General features: G+C 42.3%; 1 protein-coding gene across 2 annotated transcripts in view; it reads right to left on the reverse strand.

The window, feature by feature from the left end:
- TTC4 (tetratricopeptide repeat domain 4) overlaps positions 1–12,742 on the reverse strand; it is a 39,662-nt gene that overhangs the window by 3,242 nt on the left and 23,678 nt on the right. For both annotated transcript variants that reach the window (NM_001280342.1, XM_009458328.5), the window contains 4 exon segments: positions 1,404–1,486; positions 5,296–5,377; positions 6,832–7,046; positions 10,110–10,196. In NM_001280342.1, the coding sequence (NP_001267271.1) occupies positions 1,404–1,486; positions 5,296–5,377; positions 6,832–7,046; positions 10,110–10,196 (467 nt within the window).

Genomic DNA, 12,742 nt, shown 5'->3' on the forward strand with positions numbered 1-12,742 from the left:
ACCCCATCTCTATTTAAAAAAAAAAAAAAATTCAAAATAAGAAAAAGCAAACAAAAGAAAGAGCATCAGGAGACATAGGTATAGGTACGATTAGGAAAAGGAAGGCTGGCCTGGTGCAGTGGCTCGCCTGTAATCCCAGCACTTTGGAAGACCGAGGTGAGTGGATCACCTGAGGTCAGGAGTTTGAGACCAGCCTGGACAACATGGTGAAACCCCGTCTCTATTAAAAATACAAAAATTAGCCAGGCATGGTGGCAGGCGCCTGTAATCCCAGCTACTCAGGAAGCTGAGGCAGGAGAATCACTTCAACCTGGGGGGTGAGGTAGAGGTTGCAGTGAGCCAAGATCACACCACTGCACTCCAGCCTGGGTGACAGAGCGAGATGTCGTCTCAAAAAAAAAAAAAAAAGGCCATCCTAGCAGCCTTCATGTACAAAAAGCCAGGCAGCTTTTCCCTTCTCAGACCAGTCCTATTTATCTCCCCTGGTCTGGAGTGTTATGGCTGTGGTGCAGTGGGCTATCATCACACTAGAGCCTGTTTGACCAATGGCTGAGTTTAATGGGCCCGGCCAGTCTCCATGACTGCTGTCTCACACAGCTCTGTGCTCAGGGCAGAAGGGAGGGAAGTATGAGGCAATCAATCAGCAGCGGAATGAGAACCTGGCTCTACTTCTCGGATGGTGCCTGAGTGATATGGTTTGGCTCTGTATCCCCAACCAAATCTCATCTTGTAGCTCCCATGATTCCCATGTGTTGTGGGAGGGACCCGGTGGGAGATGACTGAATCATGGGGGTATGTCTTGCCTGTGCTGTTCTCGTGATAGCGACTAAGTCTCACGAGATCTGATGCTTTTAAAAATGGGAGTTTTTGACCGGGAGTGGTGGCTCATGCCTGTAATCCCAGCACTTTGGGAGGCCAAGGCAGGTGGATTACCTGAGGTCAGGAGTTCAAGACCAGCCTGGCCAACATGGTGAAACCCCATCTCTACTAAAAATACAAAAGTTAGCCGGGCGTGGTGGCGGGTGCCTATAATCCCAACTACTCAGGAGGCTGAGGCAGGAGAATTGCTTGAACCTGGGAGGTGGAAGTTGCAGTGAGCCGAGATCACGCCATCGCACTCCAGCCTGGGCAACAAGAGCAAAACTCCATCTCAAAAAAAAAGGGAGTTTTCCTACACAAGCTCTCTTTTTGCCTTCCGCCATCCACATAAGAGGTGACTTGCTCCTCCTTGCCTTCTGCCATGATTGTGAGGCTTCCCCAGCCACGTGGAACTGTGAGTTCTCCACTAAACCTCTTTTCTTTATAAATTGCCCAGTCTCAGGTATGTCTTTATCAGCAGTGTGAAAATGGACTAATACACTGAGCATCTTCCCCAATCTACTCAGCGCCATGAGATGACTCACCTCTGGTGCTGTAGAACCTGTAGCAAGGTGCTCTTGGCAGGCACCCGGTATAGTTCTGCCCTGTCCTCATCCTCAAAGTAGACCTGCAAGATTAACAGAAGGGCAAGAGTCAGAGATAAAGCGCTTCCGCAGCCTTAGTTGAGGCTAAGCCCAGGGAAAATTAAAAATGGCAACGGTTAGCAGTTGAATGCCTCCTTTATATGGTTGCGTAGCTGGGTGCTTTGCATTTAGTCCCCCCACCCATGCCACTGTAAAAGAGGCTATTATCAGTTCCATCTTCCAAAGACAGAATCAAGGCTCAGAGAAGGAGAACAACTTGCCAACATTACCCTGCTGGTAAACAGAAGAGTCAAGACTCAAGGCCAGGCCTATGTAGCCCTCCTTTCCCTAACAATTTAGACTAAAGCCATCAGGTATGTGGAGGAGAAAGCTATGGTGGCTCAGAGAAGGAAAGAGCCTGAGGAAGGAGAGAAGGATGTCTGTGCAGGGTGTCAAAGCCCAAGCAGGGTGAGGAAGACGCCTGCACAGGAAGCTGCCGGGGGTGTCAGAGCAGGACCAGTGAAGAAGGGCATCCATGCTGGGGGCCAGCAGGCCTGAGCAGGGGAAGAAGTGCTCCCTTGTAAGATGGCTGTCCAAGGTGGGGTGTCAGAGGCCATGTGTGGTGAAAAGGGTATCCATGCATGGGGACAACTAATATGGAGTTTACAGGCCCAACTAGGGTGAGGAGGGTGACCACTCATGGCAGGGGGTGGCCTGCTGTAGGGTGTCAGAGCCCAAGCAGGATGAGGAGGATGTCCATGTAGGGTCATTGAGCAGTGTGGGATGTCAGAGTCTGTGCGGGGTGAGGAAGACGCCCACGCTGGGGCAGCAGCGTAACATGTGGAGTCAAGAGTCCAAGTAGGGTGAGGAAGGCTCCACATAGGAGAGGGGCCAGTAGTGATGACAGGAGGGGAACTGATCAAACAAATAACTATATTAAGAATAATGAAGTCAGGCCAGGCATAGTGGCTTATGCCTGTAATCTGAACACTTGGGAGGCTGAGGCAGGTGGATCACTTGAGTCCAGGAGTTCAAGACCAGCCTGGGCAACATGGTGAAACCCCATCTCTACTAAAAATACAAAAATTAGTTGGGCACGGTGGCAAACGCCTATGGTCCCAGCTAGTTGGGAGACTGAGGTGGGAGGATCATTTGAGCCCAGGAGGTTGATCTTGGCAGTGAGCCAAGAGTTCCCCACCGCACTCCAGCCTGGGCAACACAGCCAGACTCTGTCTCAAAAAAACAAAAACAAAAAAAGAACAAGAAGAAAGTCATTGTTACAAATATAGAAAGGGAGAAAAAATCCTGTGGATGTTGAATTAGAGTTGGAGATACCTATGAGACTTCATGGTTTTACACACACACACACACACACACACACACACTCTCTCTCTCTCTCTCCCTCTCTCCCAAGCTGTGACACTAAGAAGGCATTGAGGCAATAAGCTTGCCTCTCTACCCCCATTGTATTAATCAATACACTTATACACTTATTGCACAGAGATCTCAGCTTCTAAATACCATTCTTCACTAGAAAGAACCAGGGCTTCTTGGGAAAAAATAGCTAATTCCAGAGCTGGGGCAAGGAAAGCACAATCTGAACCTAGAACATCCTATGTAATAAAGCAACCACTTAAAAAATAGACACAAGTCAAAAGGACACAGAAACAAATTTGAAGAGATTCCCACTGGCCAAATCTGGGATATTCTAAGCATAAAAGAAACAATCATAGTAATAGATTAAAACTCATTAAATGAAACAGGAAACTACAAATCCACCAATATAAATAAATATGTTGAATATCTGATGAGCAATGGGATATTTACACCATTTCAAAGCATCTCCCTATAAAACACTTATTAATCATAAAGAAAAAGTAACTGTACAGTGGAGAAGGCTGGCAGACCCCACCTCAATCAGGTGATCAGAGTGAACATCATGAGTAATGGGACAAATGGTGATCATGTACCATCTGATAGGTGCAATGAGAATACAGCATCACTTCTGTAATATTCCAGCCAAATATGCATAATCCAGGCCGGGCATGGTGGCTCACGCCTGTAATCCTAGCACTCTGGGAGGCCAAATCGGGCAGATCATTTGAGGTCAGGAGTTTGAGACCAGCCTGGCCAACATGGCAAAACCCCATCTCTATTAAAAATACAAAAAATTAGCTGGGCGTGGTAGCTGAGTAGCTGTAATCCCAGCTACTCAGGAGGCTGAGGCAGGAGAATCGCTTGGACCTTGGAGGCAGAGGCTGCAGTGAGCCGAGATCACACCATTGTACTTCAGCCTGGGCAACAAGAGCAAAACTCCGTCTCAAAACAAACAAACAAGTATGTATAATCCAAATCTAGTCAGAAGGAAACATGAGACAAACCCATACTGACAGACATTCTACAAAATAAGTGGTCTGTAATCTTCAAAGTGTACTGCAGTTGAGTCACATGATCACAAAAATATGAATAAAAATTTTTTAAGTAAAAAAAAAAAAAAGTGGAGGAAAGACTGAGGAGCTCTTCCGTACTGAAGGAGACTAAGGGGACATGATCACTAAATACAGTATGTGATTCTGAACAAAACCCTTTTGCTATAAAGAATTTGTGAAACCTGAATGGAGTCTGAGGGTTAGATGGTAACAGTGAATTAATGTAAATTTCCTGCTTTGATAGCTATATGGGTATTATAAAGAAAAATGTCCTTCTGTGTAGGAAATACACAGTAAAGTATTCAGGGGTAATGGGACATCAGCTGGCATCCTACTCTCAAATGTTAGAAAAAGGTAATTCTTTATACTGGATATTGTGATTTTTTATATAAAAAATCCCAACAATGGAATGTTATTCAGCCTTAAAAAGGAAAGAAATTCTGGCTGGGCATGGTAGCTCACACCTGTAATCCCAGCACTTCTGTAGGCCAAGGAGGGCGGATCACTTGAGGCCAGGAGTTCAAGACCAGCCTGGCCAACATAGCAAAACCCCATCTCTACTAAAAATACAAACAAAATTAGCCAGGCTTGGTGGCGCATGCCTGTAATCCCAGCTACCTGGGAACTGGAGGCATGAAAATCACTTGAACCAAGAGGCAAGGTTGCAGTGATCTGAGATTGCACCACAGCACTCCAGCCTAGGTGACAGAGCGAGATTCTGTCTCAAAAAATAAAAATAAATAAAAAGGAAAACAATTCTGGTTGGGCGTGGTGGCTCACACCTGTAATCCCAGCACTTTGAAAGGGGGAGGTGAGTGGATCACTTGAGGTCAGGAGTTTGAGACCAGCCTGGCCAACATGGTGAAACCCCATCTCTCCTAAAAATACAAAACTTAGCTGGGTGTGGTGGCAGGCATCCGTAATCCCAGCTACTCAGGAGGCTGAGGCAGGAGAATCGCTTGAACCTGGGAGGCAGAGGTTGCAGTGAGCCAAGATCGCACCACTGCACTCCAGCCTGGGTGAAACAGCGAGACTCCGTCTCAAAAATTAAAAAAAAAAAAGGAAATTCTGACACATGATATAATATGTAATGAACCTTGAAGACATTATGCTAAGTGAAATAAGCCAGACATAAAAGGACAAATACTGTATGATTCCACTTATATGAAGTACTTAGAGTTTCAATTTGGGAAGATGAAAAAGTTTTGGAGATGGCTGGTGGTGATAGTTGCACAACAATGTGAATGTACTTAATGCCACTGACCTATATACCTAAAAATGGTTAAAATGGTAAATATTATGTCATGTATATTTTACTATAATTTTCAAAAAAATAAAGCAGACTGCTTCCCCCGCCGCAAAAAATAAAAATAAAAAAAAAATAATAATAATTCCATAGAGGAACGAAATAAAACTTCTCTTACCTCCAAATTATCAGGGCAATATTTTTGCTCTAGGTCCCAAGAGGGTGTTTCACCAAACATCACCATCAGATGATCAATAAACCTAAGGATAAAACATGTAATTTCTGGGTATCAATAACTCATGATCTATTTTCCCACATCGGTCCCCAGACACTAATTCAAAGTTATCTAGAATGTATAAAACATGAAATGCAGGCTTAACCCATTTGACAGTAGTACCCCAAATGTGTATATGTATCACTTGTCCTATTATGACATAATTTTATTTCTTTTCTTTTTTTTTTTTTTTTGAGACAGGGTCTCGCTCTGTCACCCTGGCTAGAGTACAGTGGCATGATAACAGCTCACTGTAGCCTCGACTTCCGGGCTTAAGCAATTCCTCTACCTTAGCCTCCTGCATAGCTGAGACTACAGGCACATGCCACAATGCCTGGCTAATTTTTTTCTTTTTTTGTAGAGACGGGGGTCTCCCTATATTGCCCAGGCTGGTCTCAAACTCCTGGGCTCAAATTATCCTCCTGCCTTAGCCTCCCAAAGTATTGGGATTACAGGTGTGAGCCCTGCACCTGACTGACAGGATTTTCTTTTTTTCTTTTCTTTTCTTTTTTTTTTTTTGAGACAAAGTCTTGCTCTGTCACCAAGGCTGGAGTGTGGAGCACAGTGGAGCAATCTCTGCTCACTGCAACCTTCACCTCCTGGGTTCAAGTGATTCTCGTGCCCCAGGCTCCCAGACAGCTGGGACTACAGGCATGCACCACCATGCCCGGCTAATTTTTTATATTTTTATTAGGCACGGGATTTTGCCATGTTTGCCAGGCTGGTCTTGAACTCCTGGCCTCTAGTGATCCTCCTGTCTTGGCCTCCCAAAGTGTTGGGATTACAGGCATGAGCCACCATGCCCAGCTGACATAATTTTCTTTAAACAGCTTCAGGGTTAAAAACATTTCTGGTAGGGTGCAGGCTGGTAGGCTCACTGCACCCTCCACCTCCCAGGTTCAAGTGATTCTCATGCCTCAGCCTCCTGAGTAGCTGATATTACAGATGCCCAGCTAATTTTTTGTATTTTTAGTAGAGACTGGGTTTCACCATGTTGGCCAGGCTGGTCTCGAACTCCTGGCCTCAAGTAATCTGCCTGACTCGGCCTCCCAAAGTGCTGGGATTACAGGCATAAGCCACAGCGTCCAGCCTCTATATATTTTTTTCTAATTAATATTCACTTAAATTGCTATGCATGTATTACCTAAAATGACTTCCTATTTCACCAGTGATGTGTACCACTCTTTGGCAAACACAATACTGTGGTGTTGCACGTACTAGCCCAGTTAGTATGATGATGAGACTTTTGTCTGTCGTTGCAAACCTAGTTAGTCAAGGTTCAGTCAGCTACAGGATAGAGAGGTTATTATCAAACCAGATGGTGTGAAACCCTCTAAACCATTATCTTCCCTTCTCAACCAAAAATCCACTTGTCCCTCCTGCCACAAAAACGGAGACAGCATGCAAGCAAAAGCAGAGGGCTCCTGGGCAAGTCAGTACCTGGAGTCCTCATGAAAAGCAGAGATGAAGTCCGACTGGGCATACTCTGGGTACAGAAAGAGCACAGGCCAGCTCAGCCTGCCCTGGTCATCTAGACTCAGCCTGGCTCCATGGGGGTTCTCAGTGCTGAGTCCATCCAGGAAAAGCTCACCTAGACCTTCTGAGGCTGAATCTTCATCCTCACAGGCAGTTTCTGAGAGCCTGATATTCCTAGCCTGGGTTAAAGACAGAAACACATACACATAATGCACATCTTATTGTGTGGGAGGATGCAAACCCATTTTACTGAAATAAAGAAACCATAATGCCTGGCTAATTTTTTTATTTTTTATTTATTTTTATTTTTTGAAGAGATGGAGTTTCACTATATTGTCCAGGCTGCACGACTAACTTTATTTTTAATTTAATTTTCTTCATCTGTACCCTGAATGAACATAGACAACTAACTTTAACACATCAAAAAACAAACAAACAAAAAAAACACCATAACAATGGGAGCTCCCTGAGGGACAGCTCTACACACAATCCATCTTCATTATCCCTGAGGCCTGGCACATAGTAGGTACCACTTAACTCACCTTCATTGGGCATCTATCTTGTGCTGGACCCTGTGTCACAGAGAACTAGACATGGTTACCTGCCCTCAAGCCTCTGCTCAATATCAAGTGGTGAGACAGCTATGGAAATAATGATGATATAAGGTAAGAAGTGGAGTTGTAGTACCATAGACGATGGAATAATTAATTCAGCCTTGGGGACTGGAGGTGACTGAGATATGTTAGGCCTTGAACAATGACTTTGAAAAGCAGAGAAGTTGGAAGGGAGGGGCACTTAGAAGGGAGGAAGAGCCTTCCACTCCAACGAGCAGCAAGTGCAAAAGGACAGAAAAGATTAAAAAAAAAAAAAAAAAAGAAATGTCAAATATTTCAGTTTAGTTGGGACATGGAATACCAGAAAGAGTGTGCATTGACTTAATCTTGACTGTCTCCTAGACACGGGCATAAAGTAAGGGTCTGAAATAGTAGGGTCACCTCTTATGTAGGTGTGCAGGGGTTCCTAAGGTTAGCACATGAGGGGAAATGACATGCAATCAAAATTAGATTTGATGATATCCCCTAAATTGGAGGTTAGCAAACTTTTTCTTAAAGCACTAGATATGAAATATTTTAAGAGTTCTGGACAATGGTCTCTGTCAAAATTAACTACTCAACTCTGCCACTGTAGTGTGAAAACAGCCATAAGTAGTACATAAACAAATAGGCAGGGCTGTGTTCCAATGGCTGCAGTTTGCTGACTCCTCCCTTAAACCATTAGTAAAATACAGCATGCATGGCTTCGTGTACCGTTGAGAGTAATTCTTATGTATGCTAAGTTTGAGATGAAGGGTTACACTAAAGAAGAGAACCAAAAAAAAAAAAAAGAGGATTTATGCAAATGTATGGTGTCTGGGCATCCCATATTCTACATTTAAGAAAACGAACAAATCCTTCACTGTGAATGAGAATTAGATGGAAAATCTGGAGTATTCTAATCTGTTTAACGTGTTAATACATGTAAACAGATTGCTGTGGGGAGGGAATAGTGGAGTATGTTTTAGCAGTGTTAAGTTTCTTACAGTCAACAAGTAACATAAATGGTGCATAATTTAACTGAACAAATAATAAAACAAAAAACCTATCCCGGTTGGGCACCGTGGCTCACGCCTATAATCCCAGCACTATAGGAGGCCAAGGCAGGTGGATCGCCTGAGGTCAAGAGTTCAAGACCAGCCTGACCAATATGGTGAAACCCCGTCTCTACTAAAAATACAAAAATTAGCTGGGCATGGTGGTGTGCACCTGTAGTCCCAGCTACTCGGGAGGCTGAAGCAGAATTGCTTGAACCCAGGAAGTGGAGGCTGCAGTGAGCCGAGATTGCACCACTGCACTCCAGCCTGGGTGACAGAGCGACATTCCATCTCAAAAAAAAAAAAAAAAAAAAAAACCTATCCCATAATCTCCCAGCAGATATTCTCTCCTTTGTTAAGACCAAACAAGCTCAAACAGGTGACTCCCTAGGTATCAAGGTTAAAGCAAGATTTGGGTCAGACTATATATATTTCAAAATACAGAAAAGAGAAAGACAGGGTGGCATTTTGTTATTGTTGTTGTTGTTATAGGAGCAACATCCTAAAATGTCAGACTTTCTCAGGATGCTGTACAACCCAGTGGTTAAGAGCAAGGACCCGGCTCTAACACATGTTAGCTGTGTAAGGTTTCTTCACCTCTCTGAAACTATTATCCAAAAAAACAGAAGCAAGACAACCTATTTCAGAAGGCCACTGTGAAGCTTAAATAACACTTAACCCAAAGCAGGTATTCAGTACAGTAGTGTCCCCTTATCCACGGTTTTGCTTTCCACAGTTTCAGTTACCAGTGGTCAACCATGGTCTGAAAATATTAAATGAAAAATTCCAGAAATAAACAACCTGTAAGTTTTAAATTATGCACTGAGTAGCAGATGATGAAATCACAGGCTCTGCTCTTTGGCCAGCACATCCACGCTGTAGATGATACCCACCTGTGAGTTGGTACCCATCTCAATGATCAGATTGACTGTCATGGTATCACAGTCCCTGTATTAAGTAACACTCATTTTACTTAATAAGGACCCCAAAGCACAAGAGTACTGATGCTGGCAATTCGGATATGCCAAATAGAAGCTATAAACTACCTCCTTTAAGTAAAAAGGTGAAATTTCTCAACTTAATTAGAAGAAAAATTGTATGCTGAGGTTGCTAAGATCTATGGTAAGAGCAACCTTCTATATGTGAAATTACAAAGAAGAAAAAAGAAATTCATGCTAGTTTTGCTGTTGCTGATGTACCTCAAACTGCAAAAATTATGGCCACAGTGTGTGATAAGTGCTTTAGCTAAGATAGAAAAGGCATTATATTTGTGGGTGGAAGACACAAACAGAAATGTGTTCTGACTGATGGCAATCGGGTTTGGAACTATTTGAGATTTCAAGTATCCACTGTGGATCCTGGAATACATCTGCTTCAGGTAAGTGGAGACAACTGTATATGTTACTGAGACCAACACATGCACATGAGAGAGCTGACTGAACTGGGGTGGCCTGACTCCAGAGCCTGGCCTCCTCTGTCACACTGCTTTACCAAAGTAGAAAGAAAATGAACAAATTCCTTCAGGTAAAGCATCCCAAGAAAGGTTCCCAACAAGCTTCACAGGATTAGTGGATTTAGCAGGACCATAAAAACCTAAGGTTTAAGAACTCACCTTGATGGCCTGGAGTAAAGCCTCATTCTGATTCCTCTCCTTCTTTTCTTTCAGGTTGGCTTTCCTCACATCCCTCTGTTCAATTCGCTAAAGATGAAATTTAGATGCATCAGCTCTAGAGACCTGGCTTCCTCTTCTATTGCACTAGCCTGCTCCTAAATTATTATCTCTGGCCTCTATCCAACCCAAGCTCCTATGTTAAGGAATACCAGTGGCCAGATTCAGTTCAATAAACATTTACAAAGTACATGCCTAGATGTCAGACCCAGTGGCAGCAGCAGTTTAAATTTACTTCCTGTATGTACCCAAGGAACTCACAGTCTACTGAGGGGTTGAGGGGTACAGACAAGTAAAGAGCCAGTATAACAGGTGGATTATGTACTACTCTGGTGGTGTGATCCGAGTGCTATGAAACACAGCCTGGGTGACAGAAACCCTGCCTCTATAGATTTTTTTTAAAAAGTATAACCACCCTAGTGGGTATGCAATGGTATCTTACTATGGTTTTGATTTGCATTTCCTAATTATTAATGATGTTGAACATCTTTTCATGTGCTTTTTGGCCATTTGTGTGTCTTTGGAGAAGTGTCTATTCACATCCTTTCCTCATTTAAAAAACTGAGTTACCTGTCTTATTGAGATGATAAGAGTTGTTTATATGTTGTAGATAAAAGTCCCTTATGACTTACAAATATTGTCTTCCATTCTGTGGGCTTTTTCAGTTTTTTGTTTGTTTGTTTGTTTTTGTAGAGATGAGGTCTCACTTTGTTGCCCAGGTTGGTCTCGAATTCCTGGCCTCAAGTGGTCCTCCTGCCCTGGCCTCCCAAAATGCTAGGATTACAGGTGTGAGCCACCGCATCTGGCCCCTTTTCACTTTTTTCTTCACATTTATCTTAACTTTTCATTTTTTTGATGGTATCCTTTGAAGCAAAAAGTTTTTACTTTTGATGAAGTGCAATCAATCTACTTTTCCTTTTGTTGCTTGTGCTTTGTGTCATATCCAAGTTCATGAAGATTCATATCTATGTTTTCTTTTAAGAGTTGTATAGTCTTAGCTCTTACATTTGGGTATTTGATCTACTTTGGGTAACTTTTTTATATAGTATGAGGTAAAGTTCTAGCTTCATTCTCCCACATGTGAATATCCAGTTGTCCCACTATCCTTTGTTGAAAAGATTACCTCCCTATTGAATAGTCTTGGCACACTTGTTGAAAATAAATTCTCCATAAATGTGAGGGCTTATTTCTGAGCTCTAAATTTTATTACATTGACCTATATGTCTATTCTTATGCCAGTACCACAATGCCTTGATTACTGCAGCTCTGTCGTATGTTTTGAAATTGGGAAATGTGAGTCTTCCAATTCTGTTTTTTTTTTTTTTTTTTTTTTTGTCTTTCATGATTGTTGGTCATTCAGAGTCCCTTGAATTTCTATGTGAATATTATGATCAGCCTGTCCATTTCTGTAGAGAAGCCAATTGGACTTTTGATACAGATTGCACTGAAATTAGCCAGATGGGGCATCACATGCCTATAGTCCCAGTTGCTTGGGAGACTGAGGCAGGAGGGCTGCTTGAGCCCAGGAGTTTGAGGTTGCAGCGAGCCATGATCATGCCACTGCACTCCAGCCTGAATATTAGAGCAAGTTCATGTCTCAAAAAAGAAAATTACACTGAATTGATACACTAATTTTGGGAGTATTGCCATCTAACAATATTAAGATCTAATCTATGAACATGGGATGTCTTCCTATTTACTTAGGTCTTCTTTAATTTCTTTCAACAATGTTTTTTGTATTTTTAGAGTATAAGTTTTAGCTACTTTTGTTAAATGTACTCCTAAGTGTTTTTTGATGCTATTTAAAATGGAATTGTTTTCTTAAGTTCATTTTCAGAGTGTTCATTAAAAATCTATAGAATACAAATGATTTTTGTGTACTGGTGATGTTGTTTCCAACAAGCTTGCTGAACTTAGTTCCAAGAGTTTTTTAGTGGATCCCTTAGGATTTTCTATATACACGGTCAAGTTGTCTGCATATAGATGGTTTTACTACTACTTCTCTTCCACTCTTTCATTTTTGAAGAATAGATTTGCTAGATATAGAATTCTTACAGTCTTTTTCTTTTAGCTCTGTGAATATGTCTTTTACCTGCCTTTTGGCCTTCATGGCTTCTGATGAGAAAGCTGTTAATTTTCCTTAGGATTTTTTGTACATGAAGAGTCATTTTTCTCTTGCTGCTTTTAAGGTTCTCTTCTTTGTTTTTCAACAGTTTAATTATAATGTGTTTAGGTAGAGATCACTTTAAGTTTATCCCACTTATAGTTTGTTAAACTTTTTGGATGTATACATCAGTGTTTTTCACCAAATTTGGGAAGTTTTTGGCCAATATTTCCCCAAGTATTCTTTTGCCCATTCTCTCTCTTCTCTCCTTCTAGGACCCCCACTATGCCTTTGTTGGTATGCTTGATGGCATCGTACAAGTCTCTCTTCATCCTTATTCTTTTCTCATTCTGTTCTTTAGACTGGATAATCTCAACTGATACATCTTAAGTGTGATGATTCTCATTACTGCCTGCTCAAATGCGCTGTTGAGCCCCTCTAGTGAATTTTTCATTTCAGTTATTGTACTTTT

The sequence above is a fragment of the Pan troglodytes genome, chromosome 1 (genome assembly GCF_028858775.2).
Source record: "Pan troglodytes isolate AG18354 chromosome 1, NHGRI_mPanTro3-v2.0_pri, whole genome shotgun sequence".
Lineage (NCBI taxonomy): Eukaryota > Metazoa > Chordata > Mammalia > Primates > Hominidae > Pan > Pan troglodytes.